Raw genomic sequence first — 26917 nt, 5'->3', positions numbered from 1 at the left:
TTTAATCTCTCCCGGATCTCTTTACAGCTTGGCATTGTAGGAAGAACAGGGTCTGGAAAAAGTTCCCTCATTGCTGCCCTCTTTAGATTGTCAGAACCTGAAGGTGATATTAAAATTGATGGAATCAGGACAACCAGTATTGGACTTCATGATTTAAGGAAGAAAATGTCAGTTGTATCTCAGGTATGCACATCAGAACATTCTCACATGTTCTTTCTATAAGTCACCTAAGTTTACTTATTTTTGATTATTTTTTCAAATTACATGAAAGGGTTGATTCTTTTTACCCCCAATAGAGCATATTTTTAGCAGCAGGTATTTTCAATAAACACTTTCATCAGATACTAGGTTTTCTTTCTGTGTTCACTCATTAGTTTTGTGTGCATGTGATTTAATAACTTACTGAGATGGATTTCTGGACTCAGACTTCCTCAGGTTCCACAATTTTTTCCACTGATAACCACATAATTCTGAGAAAAAAAGGATAAATTGATTGTTTAGTGCTGGTGAGGTTCCTATAGAGAAATGCAAAATTTAGGTGTCTTACAGAGTTTTGCTGTAGGAAATGAGGATATCTTTTCAAAGGTGATTATGTCCCTGGAGGGTGTTCTGTGAAACTGTGGGGCTTTGAGAATTATAGAGTGTATGGATGCTATGGGGAGACTTTGACAAATCAGCCATTAATAAATAATTTTCTCCAGGCAGGCAGTACATAATAGTGAGGAGGGGCAGAGGACTCAGAATTCTGTCTCTATATACCTCAGTTTTCTCTGTCTTAAAAGGAAGCTAACGGTACCAACCCCTCAAGCTGTTGTGAGGGCTACATAGGCCAGTGCATGGTACAGAGTGCTTCACACAGAGACCCGATACGTGGCTGCTGTTGTGGTGGAACATTGAATTGACCGTCTCTCCCTCAGCTCTGATTCTGTTTTCTTTTCTTCTGCTTCTTAAAGAAGTATGACTTTCACGGAATGTTTTGAAAATTGAATTATATACATAGTAGAAGCTTCTTTCTTTCCTTGTGGTTTGTCCTATCAACGTATTTTAGTGAATATTTACTGAGCATTTACTATCCTCCAGGTGTACTGTTGTTGTTGTTCAGTCACCCAGTGGTGTCTGACTCTTTGGGACCCCATGGACTGCAGCACACCAGTCCTCTCTGTCCCTCACCATCTCCCAGAGTTTGCCCAAGTTCATGTCCATTGCATTGGTGATGCCATCCAGCCATCTCAACCTCTGTCGTCCTCTTCTCCTTCTGCCTTCAGTCTTTCCAAGCATCAGGGTCTTTTCCAATGAGTCAGCTGTTCGCATCAGGTGACCAAAGTATTGGAGTTTCAGCTTCAGCATCAGTCCTTCCAAAGAGTGTTCAGGATTGATTTCCTTTAAGATTGACTGGTTTGATCTCCTTGTAGTCTGAGGGACTCTCAAAAGTCTTCTCCAACACCACAGTTTGAAAGCATCAATTCTTTGGTGCTCTGCCTTCTTTACAGTACAGCTCTGACAACCGTATGTGACCACTGGAAAGACCATAGCTTTGATTATACGGACCTTTGTCAGCAAAGTGATGTCTTTGCTTTTTAACACACTGTCCATGTTTGTCATAGCTTTCTTGCCAGGAAGCAATCATCTATTTTCATGGCTGCAGTCACCATCCACAGTGATTTCAGAGCCCAAGAACAGGAAATCTGTCACTACTTCCACCTTTCCCCTTGTATCTGCCTTGAAATGATGGGGTCTCTGTTCATGTGATGCTGAAGCCTAGCCTGGAGAATTTTGAGCACAACATTTCTAGCATGTGAGATGAGTGTAATTGTCCCATGGTTTGAACATTCTTCAGTACTGCCCTTCTTGGGAATTGGGATGAGGATTGACCTTTTCCAGTCCTGTGGCTACTGCTGAGTTTTCCAGATTTGCTGACATATTGAGTGCAGCACTTTGATAGCACCATCTTTTAGAATTTTAAGTAGCTTTCCTGGAAATCCATTGCCTTCACTAGCTTTATTCGTAGTGATGCCTTCTAAGGCCCATTTGACTTCACAATCCAAACTGTCTGGCTCTGGGAGAATGACTACAGCATGGTGGTTATCCATGTCATTAAGATCTTTTTTGTACAGTTCTTCTGTGTATTCTTTCCATCTCTTCTTGATCTCTTCTGCTTCAGTTAGGCCTTTACTGTTTTGTCCTTGATTGTGTCCAGGTAAATTGCTAAGGGCAATGTAGGCCCGGTGTCCTGAACTTCCATCCTGCCCTCTGTTTTAACAGACTTGCTGATTTCTTTTTTTGATTTTGAGGTTTTATTTTTTACTCCATCATCATCTGCCTATCAAAGGAAGCTCAGAAAAACACCCTGTTGATATGAGAAGAGCAGAGAAGAGATAAGACACAAAGAGCCAGGCAAACGTGCTTCCTGGAATGTGGGTGTTTGTGCCCTGAATTGCCTGTTTATTAGGAAGCATATACACCATGGAACCCAAAGGGAAGGAGAATGTAGATTTGGGTCTTACAACTGAGTACAGCTGTTGCTACCTACCCGTGGCCTCTACAATACCTCAAATTACTCTAAATACTCTTGTGTTTTTTTAAATTTATTTTTAATTGAAGGATAATTAATTTACAATATTGTTTTGGTTTCTGACATATAGCAACATGGATCAGCCATAGGTATACATAAGTCCCCTCCATCTTGAACCTCCTTCCCACCTCCCACCTCATCGTACACTCTAGGTTATCAGAGAGCACTGGATTTGAACTCCCTGCATCATACAGCAAATTTCCATTAGCTATCTAATTTTACACATGGTAATATACATGTATAAGTACTTTTGAAACCAAGATATAGTATTTATAGACTACAGTGCAATGCCACCTCACACCCCTTAGAACATCTACTATCAAAAAAGAAAAATGAAAGAAAGAAAGAAAATGAATTGGCAATATTGGTAAGGATATAGAGAAATTTGAATCTTTGCTCACTGCTGGTAGCAATGTAAAATAGCGCAGCCACTGTGGAAAACAAGTTGGTAGTTTCTCAAAAAAGTTAAAGATAGATTATATGATCTAGCAATTCTACCTTAGAGTATAAACCCAAAAGAATTAAAAGAAAGATCTTGAAGTGATCCCTATATATGCATGTTCATGTTCATAGCAGCACTGTTCTCAGTAGCAAAAAGGTGGAGGCATCCAAACGTCATTGACAGATGAATCGATAAACAAAATGTGGTACATATATGTATACCATGGAGTATTAATCAGTCTTAGAAAGGAAGGAAATTCTGACTTGTGCTGCAACACAGATGAACCTTGAGGAAATTAAGCTAAGTGAAATAATCCAGTCACAAAGGACAAATACTGTATGATTCTATTAACATGAGGTACCTACTGTACTAAATTCATGGAGACAGTAAGTAGAATGGTGGGTGCCAAGACCTGCTGCAAGTGGGACGTTGTTGTTTAATGGGTTCAGAGTTTCAGTTCTGAAAAGATAAAAGGAGTTCTGTGGCTGGAATGTAGAGATGTACAACAAAGAGAATGTATTTAGTATCAGTGAACTGTGCACTTACATATGGTTAAACTAGTAAATTTCATGTGTATTTTATCACAATTAAAATTTTTTTCCAAAGGTATCCCTTTCAGGAAAAATGGGAAGAACTTTTTAGCATGCTGTCTCCATATTTAAAGATTCCCTCTGGGTATTTAATTCATGACTTGGGGTTACAGTAGAAAATAAATGAGTTTAGATTCCCAAGTTTTACATTTTGATTGTACTCATTTCTGAAATGGCTAAATGAGATTAGTTAGCAGAAATAACGGGCATATCTGTAAATTCCTTTCATATCCTTGGATGATAGGCTTTAGAAACATGCCCTGTAATATTTTTAAAACTTCTTAATAGGAAAAAACTGTATGCTTGTTTGCATAAAATAACTCTATAAATAAAGAAATAATGTTAGAAGATCCTTGGCTCTGCCAATAATGTTTGGAAGCACATCTGAGCAAAGACTAAACATACCTTTACATTAACATGTTTTGGTTCTGTTCTATTGATTTCCACCCTTCCTTTGAGTATGTTCTATGTACACACCCCAGACAGCATCCTTACAAAATAGTGCTAAGCTTTGTATACATGTAGATTCCTCTCTGTATGCCTTTGTCTCCAAGGTGCAATATTGGTTGATAAAACATCGAGTATCTGTAGAGAACTTACAATGTGCAAAGATTCCCAGGAAATCATTCCAGAGGCAGCAGGGATAGAATGTTTATGTAGACCGAGTGTCAACATGACCCACAAATTTTTTTTTCCATTTATTTTTATTAGTTGGAGGCTAATTACTTTACAATATTGTAGTGGTTTTTGTCATACATTGACATGAATCAGCCATGGATTTACATGTGTTCCCCATCCCAATCCCCCATCCCACCTCCCTCTCCGCCCGATCCCTCTGGGTCTTCCCAGTGCACCAGGCCCGAGCACTTGTCTCATGCATCCAACCTGGGCTGATGATCTGTTTCACCCTAGATAATATACATGTTTCGATGCTGTTCTCTCGAAACATCCCACCCTTGCCTTCTCCCACAGAGTCCAAAAGTCTGTTCTGTACATCGTGTCTCTTTTTCTGTTTTGCATATAGGGTTATGGTTACCATCTTTCTATATTCCATATATATACATTAGTATACTGTATTGGTCTTTATCTTTCTGGCTTACTTCACTCTGTATAATGGGCTCCAGTTTCATCCATCTCATTAGAACTGATTCAAATGAATTCTTTTAATGGCTGAGTAATATTCCATGGTGTATATGTACCACAGCTTCCTTATCCATTCGTCTGCTGATGGGCATCTAGGTTGCTTCCATGTCCTGGCTATTATAAACAGTGCTGCGATGAACATTGGGGTGCATGCGTCTCTTTCAGATCTGGTTTCCTCAGTATGTATGCCCAGGAGTGGGATTGCTGGGTCATATGGCAGTTCTCTTTCCAGTTTTTAAAGAAATCTCCACACTGTTCTCCATAGTGGCTGTACTAGTTTGCATTCCCACTAACAGGGTAAGAGGGTTCCCTTTTCTCCACACCCTCTCCAGCATTTATTGCTTGTAGACTTTTGGATAGCAGCCATCCTGACTGGCATGTAATGGTGCCTCATTGTGGTTTTGATTTGCATTTCTCTGATAATGAGTGATGTTGAGCATCTTTTCATGTATTTGTTAGCCATCTGTATGTCTTCTTTGGAGATTTGTCTGTTTAGTTCTTTGGCCCATTTTTTGATTGGGTCATTTATTTTTCTGGAATTGAGCTGCAGGAGTTGCTTGTATATTTTTGAGATTAATTCTTTGTTGCTTCGTTTGCTATTATTTTCTCCCAATCTGAGGGCTGTCTTTTCACCTTGCTTATAGTTTCCTTTGTTGTGCAAAAGCTTTTAAGTTTAATTAGGTCCCATTTGTTTATTTTTGCTTTTATTTCCAATATTCTGGGAGGTGTGACCCACAAATTTATGCCTACTCTGCCTCAAAGGACTGTGGGGCCTTGATGACATCACTCAGTTTTCAGACTTCAATGTCTTTATCCTTAAACAAGATCTTGGAATCATTGCCACACAGATTTGTTGTAAAGATGTAACTGGGCCTCCTTCTTGGCACTAGCAGTAAAGGACCTGCCTGCCAATGCAGGAGACATAAGAGATTCAGGTTCAATCCCTGGGCCAGGAAGATCCCCTGGAGGAGGGCATGGCAACCCACTCCAGTATTCTTGCCTGGAGAATCCCATGGACAGAGGAGCTTGGCAGGCTGCAGTCCGTAGGGTCGCACAGAGTCTGACATGACTAAAGCAACTTAGCACACACAACTGGGTGAGATAATGTTTGTGTCCATGTCTGGTTCTTGGGAATGCTCAGTCATTAGGAACTGTTACTTTTCTTCATGATCGGGGCACTTGCCTTTGGATATTATTTCTGCTTAAGTAAAAAGAGTAACACTTTCTGGAGTGACTTTATTCTTTAATTTCTGCTTATGTGTTCATGGTCCTTGGTGATTTTCTTTATTGTTTACAGTACAAACTAAATTGTTTATATAAGTATAAATAGTAGATCAAAGAAACAAAAGTGAAAAAAACACAATAGGAATTTGAGGGAAAGCATAACAGAGAAATGTATCTAACGTTTCCACCAAAAGCAAGAAGAGAGAGTAACACTTTTTTGTACTTTGATTTCATGTTCCCCTGCCAGCAGCTTTTTTCCCGAACGCCACCTTGTACACGCTGTTACTTACCAGTCTGCCACCAAGACCTCTGGCCTTTTTTCTCAGCCCTCCCCACACTCTTGGCTATTTTCTTCTTCTCCTTGAGGATAGAGCCTGCATCTCTCATTTCTGCTCCTCTCATGCTTATTACAGTCCCTGACAGGTTACACGAGTACTAATAATAATTCCTAACATTTGTGGAATCATTAACACGTTTTAGCCCCTTATCCTACCATTTCCTGCTTAATCCTCAAAATTCTTTTATTATTCTTACCAGACAGATTTAAAATCTGAGGCACTGGGATCTTGTCCTACTTATCAAGTAAGGGACAGAGCCAGGATTCAGATTTTGTTGTGTCTGATTATTTTTTGACAGTGTTTAAATTGTATAGCAAAATAGTAGTGTGAATTTATTAGGACAGATTTTGAATTTATCCTTCTCCTCCACTCTCCTCTTTGGTAACCATTAGTTTGTTTTCTATGTTTGTGAATCTGTTCCTGTGTTGTAAATAAGTTAATTTCTATAATTTTTTTAAGATTTCACATATAAGTGATCTCATATGACATTTGTCTTTCTCTGCCTGACTTACTTCACTTAGTCTCATAATCTCTAGGTTCATCCATATTGCTGCAAATTGCATTATTTCATTCTTTTTATGGCTGAATAATATTCGTGTGTGTGTGTGTGTGTGTGTGTGTGTAGGTATATATCATATCTTTATCCATCCATCTGTTCATGGATATATCTTGGCTATTGTAAGCAATACAGTTGTGAGAACTGGGGTGCATATATCTTTTTGAATTAGGGTTTTTATGTTTTCCAGATATTTGCTGAGGAGTGGAATTGCTGGATCATAGAGTAACTCTTTTTCAGTTTTTTAAGGAACCTCCATACTATTTTCCATAGCAGCTGCACCAACTTACACTCCTACCATCAGTGTAGGAGGGTCCCCTTTCCTTCACACCCTCTCCAGCATTCATTATTTGTAGACTTTTTATAATGGTCATTATAACCATCGTGAGGTGATACTTCATTGCAGTTTTGATCTGCATTTCTCTAACAATTAGTGACTATAAAGAAAACAGCACCAAAGAATTGATGCTTTTGAACTGTGGTGTTGAAGAAGACTCTTGAGAGTCCCTTGGACTGCAAGGAGATCAAATCAGTCAATCTAGGAGAAGGGGACAACAGAGGATGAGATGGTTGGATGGCATCACTGACTCAATGGACATGAGTTTGAGCAAGCTCTGGGAGCTGGTGATGGACAGAGAAGCCTGGCATGCTACAGCTCATGGAGTTGCAGAGTCAGACATGATTGAGTGACTAAACTGAATAATTAGTGATGTTGAGTATCTTTCCATGGGTCTGTTGACCATATGTATATCTTTGGAGGAATGTCTATTTAGGTCTTCTTCACATTTTTTATTAGATTGTTTGTTTCTTTGATATTGAGCTATATAAGCTGTTGTATATACAGATATTGACTGCTTTTATATAGACTAGAAACAAAGTATCAGAAAGAGAAATTAAGGAAACAATCCCATTGACATCATATCAAAGGAAAAAAAAAAAAACCCTTGGAATAAACCTACCTAAGGAGTTAAAATGCCTGTAGTCCAAAGCCTGTAAGATACTTATGAAAGTAATGGAAGATGATACAAACAGATTAAAAGATAAACTGTGTTGTTGGATTGAAAGAATCAATATTGTTAAAAATAACCATACTACCCAAGACAATTTACAGATTCAATGCAATCTCCATCAAATTACCAGTCACATTTTTCACAAAACCAGAACAAAAAATTTTAAAACATTTGTATGAAAACAGGAAAGACCCTAGATGGCCAAAACAGTCTTGAGAAAGAAGAACACAGCTGGAGGAATCACAGTCCCTGACTTAAGACTATGCTACAAAGTTGCAGTAATGAAAAAGTATGTTACTATCACAGAAACTAGACACATAGATTAATGGAACAGGATAGAAAACCCAGAAATAAACCCATGCATTTATGTCAGTTAATCTAAGATGAAAGAGGTAACAATATGTAATAAAGAAAAGGCAGTCTTCAATAAATAGTGTGGGGAAATCTGCATGACTGCATGTAAATGAATGAAATTAGATCATTCTCTATTACCATATACAAAAATAAAGTAAAAATGAATAAATGAGAAAAGACCTGTAAGGCAAGATACTTAGTAAGACAAGATCTTAGAAGGAAACATCGGCAGAATACTCTTTGACATAAATCACAGCACTATTTTTTTTTTTTTTGGATTTGACCCCTAAAGTAATGGAAGCAAAAGCTGAAATAAACAAATGTGACCTGGTTAAACTTACAAGAATTTGAAACATAAAGGAAACCATTAAAAAAACTACAAAGGCAACCTATGGAAAAGAAGAAAATATTTGCAAATGATGTGATCAACAAAGTATAAATTTCCAAAATATACTGATAGGATTCAAAGTAAATTTAAAGAGATTCCCAACTCCAGAGGCTGAGAAACAAATTACTCTGCTTGTACAAGACTTCAACTGGCTGTTGACGGTGGTCCTTGATAGAACTGCTTCATATCATGATTTTGTATGCATGCACACACACACACACAGAGGAACAAAAATGTCACAAAACAACATTACTATTGCTCTGTGATCTTATATCTTCTGTGGTACCAGTTCTATTCTAGCTCATATAAAAGGCAAAATGTTGATCAAGAGGCACAAAATTCATTTCATAATCCACCAACTACATCTGAAGTTTGACAAACACTGTCCCTGCCTGTTGGGCTGGGCACCTGGTCCTTGTTAGCATCACATCAGGAACTTCATTGTTGTTTCAGATTGTCACAGCAGCCTTGAAAGGCTGACCCTAGTTTTCAGTAAGGGAACAACTGTCTTGGAAGATAAATAATTTACCCCGAGCCTAATAACTAATGAGAAGTTGATTCAGAACTTAGAACTGTCTTAATAACTAATGAGAAGTTGAATCGGAACTTAGAACTGTCTGACTCCAAAAAATATATACATATATTTTTTTGTTTTCAATAAATGTTAGTTAAACCAAATGATGTTCTCATGAGATATTTTCCCCAAAACATAACAAAAGTTTATACGGGTGGAGCAAAGCCAGAAAATATGACTTCTCCTGTTTTGTATCTCATTTAGAGAATATCAGTTTTGAAATAGGTTTATTCATTTATGTGTCAAGGGCTAATAAGTGTCAGGAGAAGATATTCAAAATATTACCCCTCCCCAGGCAAGAGCACTTTGTCTTTATAATTTCTTGCTGGCTCAGAGATGGAGAAAGTCTGTTGGTTAGGTTACTTGGAGTTAACTTGTCTACGTGCAGAAAATGTACAACCCTCTTCCCCTCAAATGAGTAGGAAGCAGTGATGCTTGTGTGTCAACACCCTGATTTAAGTAACCTAGGAAGCTGAGAGCAGACACTGAAGAAGGGGGAGGCCAGTGCTGTTTCTTTGAGTTGCCCTGCTTAGGTGAGCCAGGCCTATATCATCTTCCCTGAGTCCCCGTTACCCATGATCCTGGCAACAGCAGCAAGCTTCTGAGGTCATCTCTCTCTCTCTTTCTCTGCCCCCTCACCCAGGTTTATCCCTATCACTGTTGATACTGCCATGAACAGGTCAGAATTAGGGATATGTGATAGCAGCAAGGACCTGGGTAGGAACCAGAGACAGGGGAGTGGGGACCTAGACCATCAGTCCTTGGGGGAAGTTTAAAAGATGAATACTGTGTTCTTAAGAAGTACTCCTCAATTTGTGTTCAAAATTTCAGGAAAAAGCAAAAGTGAAAGCTTTTCCTAAATAATTTCCTTAAACACAACAGGTAGTTGAAGTGTATGCGTCCTTTGTGCTCAAGATCTGAAGTAGTTAAGTATATTCCCCAGGAAGAACACCAGTTGAGATTACATTCAGGGAGTAGCTGCTTACCTGAAAGGACCTGGATAATAGGGGGAAGATGGAGGAGAGTAGGGTGAGGAATATTGGGGACCAGCCTCCCCTCCCCTCACCAGTTGTTTGTGTAAACTTCATAGATACAGCTAAAGGATGAGAAATCACCTGCATGTGGGAATCTTAGGGTTGAAAATTACAAAGAGTAAAATGTTTTTATAAAAATCTGAAGTAGAATGATGCTTATTCCCCTGACAAGGAACTCTTACTATTACTTAGATGGTTGTTAGTTTTTCATCGTAAATTCAAGAGTTTTAAGGGAGACTTTAAATTTGGGTCTCTAGATTTTTCAGTTCAATTCAATAATCATCTTGAAATATGTCCAGTGATTTTCAATGCTTTGGAGGATTATCAGCCACTTAATCAACTTTGTGCAAATGAAGCTCCCTATATAGTATATTTTTAGTTTTGGATTTTCCTTAGGGATGTATCTCTTTTGGTGGCACACTGTCCTGTGCCTTCTGCATTCATTTTGATCACTAGTCTTAAAACTGAGACAACAGGGAAAGAAGGTATGGGAGGCTCTCTGAGTGTCATTCTTTGTCATGACTAGGGAAAGGAAATGTCTGTCTTCTTCATCTTTCTTCTCAGGCTTTTGTGAAGTGAGGAGGAAAGTCCAGCCCCAAGGCCACGCGGGATTTAAGACTAGTGATTCCAAGCAGGTCTGGGAACTTGTGGAAGAGTCAGGTCTCCTCTTGTTCCCACACGTGTGCCTCCCCTTGTTCTAACCCCTTCACTGAATGGACACTGTTGGCCTTGTCTCTGCTGCCCATATTCTTATGGCCTGGTTTCTTAGAGCCTTCCAGAAGAACATGTAAATGGTCTACATGAGCTTATGTACAAGATTCTCTCTTGAAACTCAGGAGGCATGTATTTCCAGTGTAATTTATTTGTGGGTCCTCCTGAAGTAGGTGAATAGGAAAAGCTATTTAAATAATTTTATCATGGCTCACATCACAGTGGGTTTCAGGTCATGCTGGCCTTGCAGTTAGTAACGAGGTTCTGTGAGGCAGGTCATCCTGAGGCACAGGTGAGAGAACATGGGGGCCAGCTGATGTCAAATCAGAGGTGATCCCTCCATGGACAGAGGTGCCTCAGGCCCCAGGAGCTGATGTTCTCATTGAAAGTGTGGGGATGTTCCATTCACACCTTGGAGAGACTCCATATCCTGGAAGACAGTCTGACCAATGGAGAAAATAGCCTAGTTTATTCTTCAGTGCCATGGGTAAATATTGAATGGTTTTGCTTTGAAGCACAAACCTCAACTAATCATGCAGTTGGTATTTCCCAGTCACACCAGGATTGACAGTTAATTTATGTAGATATTGATGTAAAGTTTCTCATGTGATTATATTGTCAGTTTGAGTGTATGTTTAAGCAGATATTTATTACCAGAATGGCAGGTTTTGTTTTTTTTTTTAAGAAAAATCAAATCTTCCTTTGTCTTCTTCAGTTTTTTTTTTTCTTAAGATGAAAATACTTCTTCAACACTTTCTTCTGTTAGTATTTAATAGTCCAGAGGATATTTTGTAACACACTTTGTACAACAGAAAATTATTTTAGAGATACTGTTTTGTAAACATACATTTGTAACTGTAATATTAATAACTGAAGTGAATTTTCATATTTTGTATTTTCATTCTTTTCTATAAGCATTGGTTTAAAATGAAAAGAGATTAAGGTAATAACATTCACTATTTTGCTGTATTTAGGAACCTGTTTTATTCACTGGAACAGTGAGGAAAAATCTGGATCCCTTTAATGAGTATTCAGAGGAGGAACTGTGGAATGCCTTAGAAGAGGTAAATTTATGTAATATAATTAACTTGTTAGCATCAGTATCTGTGTGTGTACATTTATAGTTGCAGATAATTAAAGGAAGTTTATAGTTTTGACTTTGTTTACTCTCTAGAAGAACAGTTATGAGATGGGGGCACTTAAAATTTATGTATTGATAATGAAAACCAACAATATAATGCCCCATGTTTTCATTTTAGTTTTTCTATAGAACCCCAAGCAACAAGCTACATCATTTTGTCCTTAGCAGAGCACTAAATTAAACATTAAAACTATGGGATCAAATCTATTAGTGACCTAGTAAATTAATTACCCTAATTACCCTCCAATGTTCATTTTATTCCTCTGGCCTTAGGGGCTATCTAAGTGGAGAAAATGGTTTTTAATTATTAACTGAAAGATAAATAAGATCATACCAATAAAATGCTATGAAGTTTCATAAGAAAGTGTTTATAAAAGTGAATTATATAATTGGAATGTGATGATGATTACTTATTGGCGATTATAAAATTTTAATGCTGTACCATGAATGCAGGCAACAGAACCATGCACTTTGGCTCAGTTTTTACATGGGTAGTTTAGTTACTAGAGGAGTTTCTGATATTTGTGTCATGTTTCCCCTTGCTCTACTTCATTGAATTTCCTCACCTTTGTGTGAAAAAATTTTGACTATTAAGTTGCTGTTGGTTTGTATATTTTAATACTAATTATTTTGTGTATTAGCCCTAGTTTTACAAATTGTTTCTCCTGATGGCAGAAACTCTATGCTTCTACAGACTTCTAATCTCTCACAGGACCTAGCTCAGTCTTTTGCTTTTAAAAAGTAGCACTTAGAGTGAAGTAAGCCAGAAAGATAAAGACCATTACAGCATACTAACACATATATATGGAATTTAGAAAGATGGTAACGATAACCCTATATGCAAAACAGAAAAAGAGACACAAATGTACAGAACAGAATTTTGGACTCTGTGGGAGAAGGCGAGGGTGGGATGTTTCAAGAGAACAGCATCAAAACATGTATATTATCTAGGGTGAAACAGATCACCAGCCCAGGTTGGATGCATGAGACAAGTGCTCGGGCCTGGTGCACTGGGAAGACCCAGAGGGATCGGGTAGAGAGGGAGACGGAGGTGGGAGGGCGGATCGGGATGGGGAATACATGTAAAAATAAATAAATAAATAAAAATAAAAAGAGTATAAACCTCAAAAAAAAAAAAAAGTAGCACTTAATAAATAGGTACTGTTTGGTTGATCTCTTCATTTCAGAGAAGTATGGCTTATTTCTTTAAAAAATTTTGTGTTACACAAATCCAGCATTGGTAGTATCTCTGTTAGGACACACGTGTGTCTCGTCATACAGGAAACCAAGACACAGAAATGTGGGTGTCAGCAGCCTGTGCATCAGGAACCATGTGCTTCAGTCCTTGCTGTGGGACAGCTCACATGTCCATTACCCGGGGCCTTGTAGGTGAATGGGCTCCCCCTTGACTTCCTTTACTGCTTGTCGAATCTAATAAAAACTCTTCCCCATCTGTTGATTGCATTTACATGTCTCCTTCCAGTCCACACCAACCTTTCTTTTTGAGAAATAAGGAGGTTCCGTAAAATGTGGGAAATATCTGAAATCTGTGTTAACCTCCTGTGAGGGGTGTTGGCACCTACTAGATACACTACACAATAGGTTACTTGAAAAATGGTAATGATGATAGAAACAAGGTGCCTTTTAAGTTCAGTTTATTATTTTTCAGTTTTGCTATATACTACCATTTTCCCAACCTCAAGAATGTTGCAAAGTCGAGTGGGCCTTAGGAAACATCACTATGAACAAAGCTAGTGGAGGTGATGGAATTCCAGTTGAGCTCTTTCAAATCCTTAAAGATGACGCTGTGAAAGTGATGCACTCAATATGTCAGCAAATTTGGAAAACTCAGCAGTGGCCACAGCACTGGAAAAGGTCAGTTTTCATTCCAATCCCTGAGAAGGGCGATGCCAAAGAATGCACAAACCACCAGACAATTGCACTCATCTCACACGCTAGTAAAGTAATGCTCAAAATTCTCTAAGCCAGGCTTCAGCAATACGTGAACCATGAACTTCCAGATGTTTAAGCTGGTTTTAGAAAAGGCAGAGGAACCAGAGATCAAATTGCCAACATCTATTGGATCATCAAAAAAGTGAGAGAGTTCCAGAAAAACATCTATTTCTGTTTTGTTGACTATGCCAACGCCTTTGACTGTGTAGATCACAACAAACTGTGGAAAATTCTGAAAGAGATGGGAGTACCAGACCATCTGACTTGCCTCTTGAGAAACCTGTGTGCAGGTCAGGAAGCAACAGTTAGAACTGGATGTGGAACAACAGACTGGCTCCAAATAGGAAAAGGAGTATGTCAAGGCTGTATATTGTCACCCTGCTTATTTAACTTATACTCAGAGTACAACATGAGAAATGCTGGGCTGGAAGAAGCACAAGCTGGAATCAAGATTGCTGGGAGAAATATCAGTAACCTCAGATGTGTGGATGACACCACCCTTATGGCAGAAAGTGAAGAAGAACTGAAGAGCCTCTTGATGAAAGTGAAAGAGAAGAGTGAAAAAGTTGGCTTTAAGCATAACATTCAGGAAACTAAGATCGTGGCATCTGGTCCCATCACTTCATGGCAAATAGATGGGGAAACAGTGGAAACAGTGGCTGACTCTATTTTGGGGGGCTCCATAATCACTGCAGATGGTGATTGCAGCCATGAAATTGAAAGATGCTTACTCCTTGGAAGGAAAGTTATGACCAACCAAGATAACATATTAAAAAGCAGAGACATGACTTTGCCAACAAAGGTCCATCTAGTCAAGGCTATGGTTTTTCCAGTAGTCATGTATGGATGTGATAGTTGGAATATAAAGAAAGCTGAGCGCAGAAGAATTGATGCTTTTGAACTGTGGTGTTGGAGGAGACTCTTGAGAGTCCCTTGGAGTGCAAGGAGATCCAACCCATCTATCCTAAAGGAGATCAGTCCTGGGTGTTCATTGGAAGGACTGGTGCGGAAGCTGAAACTCCAGTACTTTGGCCACCTGATGTGAAGAGCTGACTCATGTGAAAAGACCCTGATGCTGGGAAAGATCTAGGGCAGGAGGAAAAGGTGACAACAGAGGATGAGATGGTTGGATGGCATCACCGACTCGATTGGCATGGGTTTGGGTGGACTCCAGGAGTTGGCGATGGACAGGGAGGCCTGGCGTGCTGTGGTTTATGTGTTCCCAAAGATTCAGACAGGACTGAGCAACTGAACTGAACTAAACTGAAACATTACAAAATTGTAACATGTTAATAAGATTATATCTTTAGAGAACAAAACTTTCTGTAATTTTTTTAAGTTTCCTTTTAGTGTACCAACTTCTCTGCAAAATGTAGTTGGTAAAGTTGATTGAACCATAAAAGTCCTTTTAGATTTTCTGTTTAAACCACATTGGGAAAAATAACTTCAATTTCTGAGAGGGTTTCTGAACTAATTCCTAGGTGGGGGTTTTTGGTGAATGGCTTGTGGCAGGCTTGGGGGGACATTGAGATCATTTTGTCCTGACTTGACTCTACCCACCATCTTTCTTAGTGAACACTAATTGGAAGCAGCTCTTCTCATCACCTGGCTGTACATGTAAGATACACGAGAAGTTGGGAGGACTTCAAAGCTTTAATATCTAAGAGGCTTGTCTACTTCAGCAGCAATTTATTTAGGAAAATGTTCTTTCTGTATCCACAGGTACAACTCAAAGAAGCCATCAAAGATCTTCCTAGTGAAATGTATACCGAATTGGCAGAATCAGGATTGAACTTGAGTGTTGGACAGAGACAACTAGTGTGCCTTGCCAGGGCTATTCTCAGGAAAAATCAGATATTGATTCTTGACAAAGCCACATCCAGTGTGGATCCAAGGTATGGAGCTAAGGTCCATGAAACCTGGAATCCAAATTGTGAATGTGGTAAATGGAAAACATTTAGTGATGCTGAGAAATGTTTCTATGCTCTCTTTGCCCCAAAGATATCTCTTAATAATATTAATCACAGAAAACAAAGGAAGAAACCAAGACGTAGTATATGTATGTTAATGTTGTTATGAGGCATCCTAAGAGAGCTGGATTCCTAAATCCAGCTCCTGATAGTTTCAAGCAATTTCAAGGGAAGCCTATTTTCCATCATTTTATGAAAAATAGTAAATTTCTAAATAGACTTTTTATACTTAGCTTTTTAGAAACAAGATTATGTGTTAAAGTATTGATTTTTAATTTTTAACTATTTAGTCTGCTTTTCCTGTCTCCACTAAAGGATATCAATTTCTCTGATTCCAGAACTGATGAATTAATTAAAAAAAAATCCATGAGAAATTTGCCCAGTGCACTGTGCTAACCATCACACATAGGTTGAGTACCGTTATTGACTGTGAATGGATATTGGTAAGACCCTCACCATTTCAGTTGTTTCCATTTATATCCAATTTTTCAACTGATCTTTCCTTGTAAAACTTAAAAGAAACCTCCAGTAATTTAATTTTCTCCTCTCATTCCTGAAAATAACGCAAGTATCTAACTTTACTTTCAAAATGTGCTATTAAATAATATATCCAATAATCTTAAATTTTCATATAATATTCTTATATTTGAATAATCACTTTTTAGGATGTCCAACCATGAAAATATTCCAAACCTAAGTTATAGTTTCATATTTCAAAAGGGTAGGACACAGTAATTTTTACTGTCACAGTTGTTTCAGCATTTTTCAATTTCTTTAATAAAAAACTTAACCTATTTAGATTGCCAGGAAGTTGTTGGCTAAGGTGTCAGAATTTTTCAGCTCTTGCTGTCAGAAAGGAGTCAATGAGAAGAAAGGGCCTCGTGAGAAAAACAGTATTTCAGCTGAAAAGATTTAATACAGGAAATTTGCTACATAAGAGGTGGAGGCTAGAAAAATGAAAGGAAACACTGGGGTAATGATTTTAGGAAGCAGCTACCATGTCCTAGGACAGATCTCCAGACCTAAGAACTCAGAAGAGAGGCCCTACAGTTGGTGCTCAAACCTCCAAGGAGAGGTCACTGCCTGGTTGCTGGTCATATGTGCTAAGGAAGCAGGATGGGGCTATTTCTCCATGTGCTAATAGAAGCTCAGAGCTGGAGTCAGGTCCCATTGCTGAGATGACGCTGCAGGAACAGCCAAGTCAGACAGAACATTAGCTCTGTTGCACTTTCAGTCTCCCTCTTGTACCACCTTACCGGCAGATTCTAAAAAAAGGCCAGCTTGCCAAAGAGCCTCTGAAATGTGACTTGCCGGAGACTGATCCTATGCATCACAGGTGAGAGTTTAAAAAGAAAGGCATATCAAGGCTGAGAGATTAGATAAACAACCAACTGCACATGCAGTAGACTCCAAGCTGTGGTCTCTGGATATCTGTCTAGTATCTTCCCTCCAGATTTGTTTGGCTCTTTCCGCTCAGTAATTTAATATTTCCTTACTTGTCTTCTTTTCCTTCCTCCCTCTATTCCTTATCTCTTTTCATCTTCTTTCTTTGTTGTTTCCCTCTGCTGCTTGCTGAGTTTCAGTAAATGTTAGAGTGTGGCTTTATAAAATGATATAGAAAGCATGGTTCAAAGGAAAACCTTTGGCTGCGTATAATCCCAAAAGAACGTGTTTGTCTCTCAGTCATGTCCGACTTTTTGCGATCCCAAGGGAATAGCCATTCCCTTCTTCAGGGAATCTTCCCGACTCAAGGATTGAACCCAGGTCTTCTGCATTGCAGACAAGTTCTTCCATAATAAATGCTGCTGCTGCTAAGTCGCTCCAACTCTGTGCGACCCCATAGAAGGCAGCCCACCAGGCTCCTCCATACACAGGATTCTCCAGGCAAGAATACTGGAGTGGGTTTCCATTTCCTTCTCCATCCATAATAAATAAATGAGGCTATAAAATTTACCTGTTTCCGGGCCTTTGTCAGGCTTTAGAGGCATCAGCGGAAAGGTGACTTGATCTCCAGCTCAATTAGGGGTCTATTCAAATAAATTATTTTTTCCTAAATGTCCCCTGCAGCTTTATTTTTGGTTTTTGGTATTCCAGAATTAATAGTAGCAGATTATTTTTATTATCTAATTCTTGGTCATACTGTCACCTTGAAACGTGTGATTGGTTAGGGAAACGGTGAGGAAGGACAGATTTTGGAAAGCCTCTCCACTGGTCAGTTCTGTCTTATCCCTCAGCACCTGCTTCATAGATGTGAATGTCTGTATCCCCTGAAGCAATCAGCTTTGTTGCTGTTATCAAAGTATGTTCAATTTATTTAATGCTTTACTTACTCATGTCTGTTACTTACTCAGTCATGTCCGACTCTTTGTGGCCCCATGAACTGTAGCTTGCCAGGCTCCTCTGTCCATGGGATTTTCTAGGCAAGAATACTGGAATGGGTTGCCATTTCCTACTCCATGGGATCTTCCCAACCCAGAGGCTGAACCCGGTTCTCCCACATTGCAGGCAGATTCTTTACCATCTGAGCCGCTAGGGAAGCCTGTCTCCTGGTCAATTTCTGTAACCTCAAATTTTTCTCAATTAATCAGTGTACAAATCTCTAACATGCTTTCAGTTCAGTTCAGTCACTGAGTTGTGTCCGACTCTTTGTGACACCATGAATTGCAGCACGCCAGTCCTCCCTGTCTATTACCAACTCCCAGAGCCTACTCAAACTCATGTCCATTGAGTCAGTGATGCCATCCAGACATCTCATCCTCTGTCGTCCCCTTCTCCTCCTGCCCCCAATCCCTCCCAACATCAGGGTCTTTTCCAATGAATCAACTGTTTGCATGATGTGGCCAAAGTATTGGAGTTTCAGCTTCAGCATCAGTCCTTCCAATGAACACCCAGGACTGATCTCCTGTAGGATGGATTGGTGGGATCTCCTTGCAGTCCAAGGGACTCTCAAGAGTCTTCTCCAACACCACAGTTCAAAAGCATCAATTCTTTGGAGCTCAGCTTTCTTTATATTCCAACTATCACATTCATACATGACCAATGGAAAAACCATAGCCTTGACTAGATGGACTTTGTTGTCAATGTCTCTGCTTTTTAATATGTTATCTAGGTTGGTCATAACTTTCCTTCCAAGGAGTAAGCATCTTTTAATTTCATGGCTGCAATCACCATCTGCAGTGATTTTGGAGCCCCCCCACCCTAAAATTGTCAGCCACTGTTTCCACTGTTTCCCCATGTATTTGTGAAGTGATGAGACCAGATGCCATGATCTTAGTTTTCTGAATGTTGAGCTGTAAGCCAACTTTTTCACTCTCCTCTTTCACTTTCATCAAGAGGCTCTTTAGTTCTTCTTCACTTTCTGCCATAAGGGTGGTGTCATCCACATATCTGAGGTTATTGATATATCTCCTGGCAATCTTGATTCCAGCTTGTGCTTCCTCCAGCCCAGCATTTCTCATGATGTACTCTGCATATAAGTTAAATAAGCAGGGTGACAATATACAGCCTTGATGTACTCCTTTTCCTATTTGGAACCAGTCTGTTGTTCCATGTCCAGTTCTAACTGTTGCTTCCTGATCTGTACACAGGTTTCTCAAGAGGCAAGTCAGATGGTCTGGTATTCCCATCTCTTTCAGAATTTTCCACAGCTTGTCGTGATCCACACAGTCAAAAGCTTTGGCATAGTCAACAAAGCAGAAATAGATTTTTCTGGAACTCTCTTGCTTTTTTGATGATCCAATAGATGTTGGCAATTTGATCTCTGGTTCCTCTGCCTTTTCTAAAACCAGCTTGAACATCTGGAAGTTCATGGTTCATGTATTGCTGAAGCCTAGCTTGGAGAATTTTAAGCATTACTTTACTAGTGTGTGAGATGAGTTCACTTGTGTGGTAGTTTGATCATTCTTTGGCATTGCCTTTCTCAGGGATTGGAATGAAAACTGACCTTTTCCTGTCCTGTGGCTACTGCGGAGTTTTCCAAATTTGCTGACATATTGAGTGCATCACTTTCACAGCGTCATCTTTAAGGATTTGAAAGAGCTCAACTGGAATTCCATCACCTCCACTAGCTTTGTTTGTAGTGATGCTTCCTAAGGCCCACTTGACTTCACATTCCAGGATGTCTGGCTCTAGGTGAATGATCACACTATTGTGATTATCTGGGTCGTGAAGATCTTTTTTTGTACAGTTCTTCTGTGTATTCTTGCCACCTCTTTTTAATATCTTCTGCTTCTCTTAGGTCCATACCATTTCTGTCCTTTATTGTGCCCATCTTTGCATGAAATGTTCCCTTGGTATCTAATTTTCTTGAAGCGATCTCTAGTTTTTCCCATTCTATTGTTTTCCTCTATTTCTTTACAGCCCGGCCCTGCCCACCTTTCTAGTTCTGCCCCACTCTGCTCCCCTCCGTCCTTTACAGCTGTGATGATTTGCTGGTTTTTAATTCAGCAAATCATCACAAATAACAAATAATGTTCTTTTTCAAACCTTTGATTTTTGAATCAGTTTCTTTATTGCTTGCTTTTGAAATATAGGCATACTTTGTTTTATTGAAGTTCCCAGATAGTACTTTTTTTTTTTTTTTTTAAACAAATGAAAGGTTTGTCAAGCAAGTAGAGAAAGTCTATAGGTACCATTTTTCCAACAGCATTTTCTCACTCCATGTCTGTGTCACCTTTCGGTAATTCTCACAGTATGTCCAACTTTTTCACTATCATTACCTTTGTGATGGTGATCTGTGATCAGCAATCTTTGGTGTTAACTTGCTGAAGTCTACGATGATAGTGTTTTTTAGCAATAAATTATTGTTTTTATTTTAATTTATTTTTAATTGAAAGATAAATGTTTTACAGAATTTTGTTTTCTATCATACATCAACAAGAATCACCCATAGGTGCACCCATTAGCAATACATTATTTTTTAAATTAAGGTCTGTATGTTGTTTTCTCAGGCATAATGCTACTGCACACTTGCTAGGCTACAGTGTAGTCTAAACATAACTTTTATACACCCTGAGAAACCAGAAATTTTGTGTAACTGATTTTATTGTGATATTCAGTATATTCTTGTGTTGTGGAACTGAACCCCCAATATCTCCAAGGGATCTCTGTACCTCTTTCCTTTCTGGAAAGCAAATGACCGTCTGTTCTGAAAGCTTAATGTGGGCATGAAACGAGTCAACCTGCTGCAAAACCGGATGCTCCAGAGGACAGGCAGCCAGCTTGAGAGAGGGGCTGGGGAAATGACAGATGCTGATGAAGGGCATAACCGACAGGGTTGTCACCATGAAGTCCTGTGGTTATAGGTGCTCAGGGTCACCTAAGTTGTGTCTGACTTTTGTGCCACCCCATGGACTATAGCCTGCCAGGCTTGTCTGACTATGGCAATTCTCCAGGTAACAATACTGGAGTTGGTTGCCATTGCTTGAAACAAGTTCATTTTGTTGCACTGGTAAATATATTTGCATAAAAACAGACGGGTATGATTTTGTTTTGTTGTTGCTCAGTCTTGTCCGAATCCTGGAAACCCGATGTACTGCAGCACACTAGGCTTCCCTGTCCTTCAACATCTCCTAGAGTTTGCTCAAACTCATGTCCATTGAGTCAGTGATGTCATGTAACCATTTCATCCTGTGTTGTCCCCTGATCCTCCTTCCCTCAGTCTTTCCCAGCATCAGGGTCATTTCTAATCAGTCGGTTCTTCACATCAGTGGCCAAAGTATTGGAGCTTCAGCTTCAGATTCAGTCCTTCCAATGAATATTCAGGGTTGATTTCCTTTAGAATTTATTGGTTTAATCTCCTTGCAATCCAAGGGACTCTCAGGAGTCTTCTCTAACACTGCAGTTCGAAAGCATCGGTTCTTCAGCACTCAGCCTTCTTTATGGTCGAACTCTCACATCCATTTCATGACTACTGGAAAAATCATACCTTTGACTACATGGATCTTTGTCGGCAAAGTATGTCTCTGCTTTTTAATATGCTGTTTATGTTTGTCACAGCTTTTCTTCCAAAGAGTAAGCGTCTTTTAATTTTAAGGCTACAGTCACCCTCTGCAGGGATTTTGGATCCCAAGAAAATAAAATCTGTCACTGTTTCCATTATTTTCCCATCTATTTGCCATGAAGTGATGGGACTGGATGCCATTATGTTAGTTTTCGAATGTTGATTTTTAAGCCATCTATTTTACTCTCCTCTTTTGCCTTCATCAAGAGTCTCTTTAGTTCCTCTTTGCTTTCTGCCATAAAGATGATGTTATCTGAATATCTGAAGTTTTTAACATTTCTCCCAGCAATCTTGATTCCAGCTTGTGCTTCATCCAGCCCGGCATTTCACATGATGTGCTTGGCATAGAAGTTAAATAAGCAAGGTGACAATATACAACCTTGACATACTTCTTTCCCAACTTGGAACCAGTCTGTTGTTTCATATCCAGTTCTAACTATTGCTTCTTTTCCTGCATGCAAGTTTCTCAGGAGGCAGGTAAGGTGGTCTGGTATTCCTATCCCTTGAAAAACTTTTGACAGTTTGTTGTGATCCACATGGTCAAAGACTTTAGGATAGTCAATGAAGCAGAAGGTGATATTTTTCTGAAATTCTCTTGCTTTTTCTATGATCCAATGAATGTTGGCACTTTGATCGCTGGTTCCTCTGCCTTTTCTAAATCCAGCTTCTATATCTGGAAGTTCTTGGTTCCCAACCTATTGAACCCTAGTTTGAAGGTTTTTGACTATTACTTTGCTAGCATGTGAAATGTGTGCATTGTGCAGTAGTTTGAACATTCTTTGCCATTGGAATAAAAACTGACCTTTTACAGTTCTGTGGCCACTGTTGAGTTTTCCAAATTTGCTGGCATATTGAGTGCAGCACTTTGACAGCATCCACTTTTAGGATTTGAAATAGCTCAGCTGGAATTCCATCACTTCCACTAGCTTTGTTCATAGTGATGCTTCCTAAGGCCCACTTGACTTTGCACTTCAGGATGCCTGGCTCTAGGTGAGTGATCATACCATCATGGTTATCTGGGTCATTAAGTTCTTTTTTAATATAGTTCTGTGTATTCTTGCCACCTCTTCTTAATATCCTCTGTTTTTATTAGGTCCCTACCATTTCTGTCCTTTATTGTGCCCATCTTTGCATGAAATGTTCCCTTGGTATCTCTAATTTTCTTGAAGAGATCTGTAGTCTTTCCCATTCTATTGTTTCCCTCTATTTCTTTGTATTGATCACCAAGGAAGACTTTCTTATCTCTCTGTGCTACTCTTTGTAACTCTGCATTCAGATGGATATATCTCTCCTTTTCTCCTTTGCCTTTCATTTTTCTTCTTATCTCAGCTATTTGAAATAGTTTTGTTTAAGTAAATTAAGCAAGAGACTTGTTGGGAAACAACTGACTTGGTTAATAACTTTGTTTTTGTGTTGACTCTTCAAAGGGATTTACCCAGCTTTGGTTCATTAAGTATCATTAATGTTTCAGATTTCTATTTTATAAAGATGTTCTGTCAATTTTAATTTTATTAAACATAATGGAGTCATAAGGACAGCTAATTTAATCTGTCTTATTGCCTCCAAAACAGTGGAGCAAAACAGATAAATTAGAAATCCTCTTTCTCCTAATACTCACCACTGTCTCAGCCTTAAAAGATGGGTTCTCCCTATAGTTTTTAGGATTTACTGGGTACTTGTGACCTGTTTTCTCTTCAGCCAAGAGCGTAGTTGTCCCCTCCCATCTCTGCACACTCCAGTCTTCATATCACCTGCATTCTCCCTAGAAGCATGAGTGAAGGAGGCATATGAAAATCTGCACTTACTGTAACAGTGTTCCTGTCTATGTTCAACATTTTCACTGTCTGCAGTTATTCTTTGGAAATGAATGATGAATGACAAAACCAGGACCAGGAATCTCAAATTCCACCTCTTCTATTTGTAAACAATCTTATGCATATTCTTTACCTCTTTTCCTCTGCTCAAATCTCTGCTAAGTATTTTTGCCAGAGAAATCAAACCCAGAAACTGTTGTAATATACCCACCTGACAAATACAAAAACAGCTCAAACCTTACTAGAGCTTTACTTAAATTCTGTTTTTTATCTTCATGGAATTTTTTTTCATAAGCCTATGTGGATACAGTTAGAACATTTCAGGAGAGAAATCTCCTTCAAAAACATGCCAAGAACTTTCATTCAAGTTTTTAGAGGAAAGATAACTAATATGGAAGTAGAGAGCACAATAATGGAGAAGAAACACTTTATGAAGGAGGTGCTTACATGCATATGAAGGGGGTGCTTACATGCAAAAGCAGCAGATTTGGGAGAGCAATTATGGAAGTGACCATGACCCAGCATTCATCATTACCTGGGTAAGAAGAATGATTTATTATTTCAAGACCTAAGAAAAAATTTTGAGTGTCTAGTCTCTGAGAAAATCACAAGAATGCATTTTATTAGGGACCCAAATTCCAAGGCTGGACAACTGTCCCTGTGTCACTTGGCAGCCAGAATCACAGGTCTAATATTCAGATCTTCACCTCCCCGCTCTATTTGTCCCTAATGGGATCTCCCTTTAATGTTTGTCACCATACTGAAAACTCTTCCTGGCATCTCTTTCTTACTAGGCTTTTCTTCCACCCTCTGCTGCCCCTACCTCATCTGTAGCCACTCCATTATCACTGATGGCATCCTGCCAATGAAAACAAATTGTATTACCTTGCAGTGGCTCCATTTAATCTTTATGTGTAGGACAGCTCCCTGGAATATCTGTGACTGCACTGCACTCCTGCGCCTCTCAACTCCCCCTCCTCTCTGACTATCTCTTTTCTTCTTTATCTTTTCCAGTATTTGACATAGATGAGTTTGAAGCCTCCATCCTCAACCCTGGTTTGACCCTCCCCCATTTCCCCTCTCTCCCTCTTGTCCACAGCCATCCTCCTGAGGCATGTGGTCCTCCAGGTCCACATCCCTCATCCTGTCATCCCTGTGTCCCCCACCTTAGCTGTTCCCATGCCAGTTGGACTCATTCTCCCCTTGATCTTACCCCGTAGTCTTGACAAACCACACCATTGGGTGCTCACCCAGCCACACCCTGAATTTAGTTTCATTTGAATTGAACTTTCATCTGGCAAGTACTGTGTTCCTGTTACTTATCATGTACAATGCCAGGGCCCTGAGATGCAATGGTGAACAAGGAAAACTACATAACCCTGCCCTTAAGGAGCTGCCAGGCTCCTCTCCAGTCCACTTGGCCAGTGATAGTCCATGTGTCTGGAATGACACTGTCCACCCACCCACCCCTGTTTCTGCATGTTCATGCCTGTTCTTTCTTCAAGGCCTAGTTCATTGCCCTCTCTCCTCCTTGAAGGTCTTTCTGAGAACCTCTGGTCAGAAGTCATCTCTTCTGTTACTAAACTCTTCTTGTGCTTTTTTTTTTCTGCATGATAGATACTTGAAATTTCTTCTCTCTCTCTCCCTTCTTCTCAGTACAGGTTCCCTGGGGGCAGGGTCTGTGGCTTACGTGTGATTTCTCGTCTTCCACAGCATCTAGCAAAATCCCATCAATGCACTTAAATGTGCAATAAATGTTTGCAGAATCAATTCAGAAATTAATGAAAATTTACTTAAGTGTTCCTCAAATGTGTTTTGGCTATGTGTTACTCCTGTTTGTAAGCATGAAATATAGTTGATTTACAATATTTTGTTAGTTTCAGATGTATAGCAAAGTGATTCACCTAAATATGTATATATTTTCTCAGAATATTTTCCATTATAGATAATTACAGGATATTGGATATAGTTACCTGTGTTATACATTAAATCTATTTTGCTTATCTGTTTTGTTTATGGTAGTTTATATCTGTTGATCCCATAGTCCTAATTTATATGCCTTCTCCTTTCCTCTTTGGTAACTGTGTCTGTGAGTCTATTTCTGTTTTATATGTCTGTTTGTATTATTTTTTAGGTTCCGCATACAAATGATATCATATTTGTCTTTCTCTGTCTGATTTACTTCACTTAGTATGATTCTCTAGGTTCACCCATGTTGGTGCAAATGGCAATATTTCATCATTTATTATGGTCTGAGTAATATGCCATGGTGCGTAAGTGCATAAGTGTGTGTGTGTGTGTATGTGTGTGTGTGTGTGGTATCACATTTTCTTAATCCAATCATCTGTTGATGGGCACTTAGGTTGTTTTCATATTTTGGCTATTTTAAGTATTGCTGCTATGAATGTTGTGTATGTATCTTTTTGAATTAGGGTTTTTGTCTTTTCTAGATACATGCCCAGTACTGAGATTGCTAGATCATATGGTAGCTCTATTTTCAGTTTTTTCAGAAATTTCTGTACTGTTTTCCATAGTGGCTGCACCAACTTATTTTCCCTCCAATGGTGTATCCATTTGTCCACACCTCCTCCAGCATTTGTTATGTGTAGACTCTTTTTTTTTTTTCCCAGTGGGTTTTGTCATACATTGACATGAATCAGCAATAGATTTACACGTATTCCCCATCCCGATCCCCCCTCCCACCTCCCTCTCCACCCGATTCCTCTGGGTCTTCCCAGAGCACCAGGCTCGAGCACTTGTCTCATGCATCCCACCTGGGCTGGTGGTCTGTTTCACCATAGATAATATACATGCTGTTCTTTTGAAACATCCCACCCTCATCTTCTCCCACAGAGTTCAAAAGTCTGTTCTGTACTTCTGTGTCTCTTTTTCCATTTTGCATATAGGGTTGTCGTTACCATCTTTCTAAATTCCATATATATGTGTTAGTATGCTGTAATGTTCTTTATCTTTCTGGCTTACTTCACTCTGTATAATGGGCTCCAGTTTCATCCATCTCATTAGGACTGATTCAAATGAATTCTTTTTAACGGCTGAGTAATATTCCATGGTGTATATGTACCACAGCTTCCTTATCCATTC

The 26917-nt window shown here is 39.2% G+C and overlaps 1 protein-coding gene across 1 annotated transcript in view; it reads left to right on the top strand.

Annotated features, from left to right (window-relative positions):
• LOC133049216 (ATP-binding cassette sub-family C member 4-like) overlaps positions 1 to 26917 on the top strand; it is a 150363-nt gene that overhangs the window by 106714 nt on the left and 16732 nt on the right. Inside the window, exons 25-28 of the mRNA XM_061133178.1 lie at positions 28 to 183; positions 11911 to 12000; positions 15753 to 15925; positions 16339 to 16443. Of these exons, the coding sequence (XP_060989161.1) occupies positions 28 to 183; positions 11911 to 12000; positions 15753 to 15925; positions 16339 to 16396 (477 nt within the window). The 3' untranslated portion in view covers positions 16397 to 16443. The remainder of the gene's footprint in view (positions 1 to 27; positions 184 to 11910; positions 12001 to 15752; positions 15926 to 16338; positions 16444 to 26917) is intronic.

Source organism: Dama dama, chromosome 30 (genome assembly GCF_033118175.1).
Source record: "Dama dama isolate Ldn47 chromosome 30, ASM3311817v1, whole genome shotgun sequence".
NCBI classification, from domain to species: Eukaryota; Metazoa; Chordata; class Mammalia; order Artiodactyla; family Cervidae; genus Dama; species Dama dama.
Note: the sequence above shows the minus strand (reverse complement) of the source record. Positions and strands in the feature narration are given on the sequence as shown.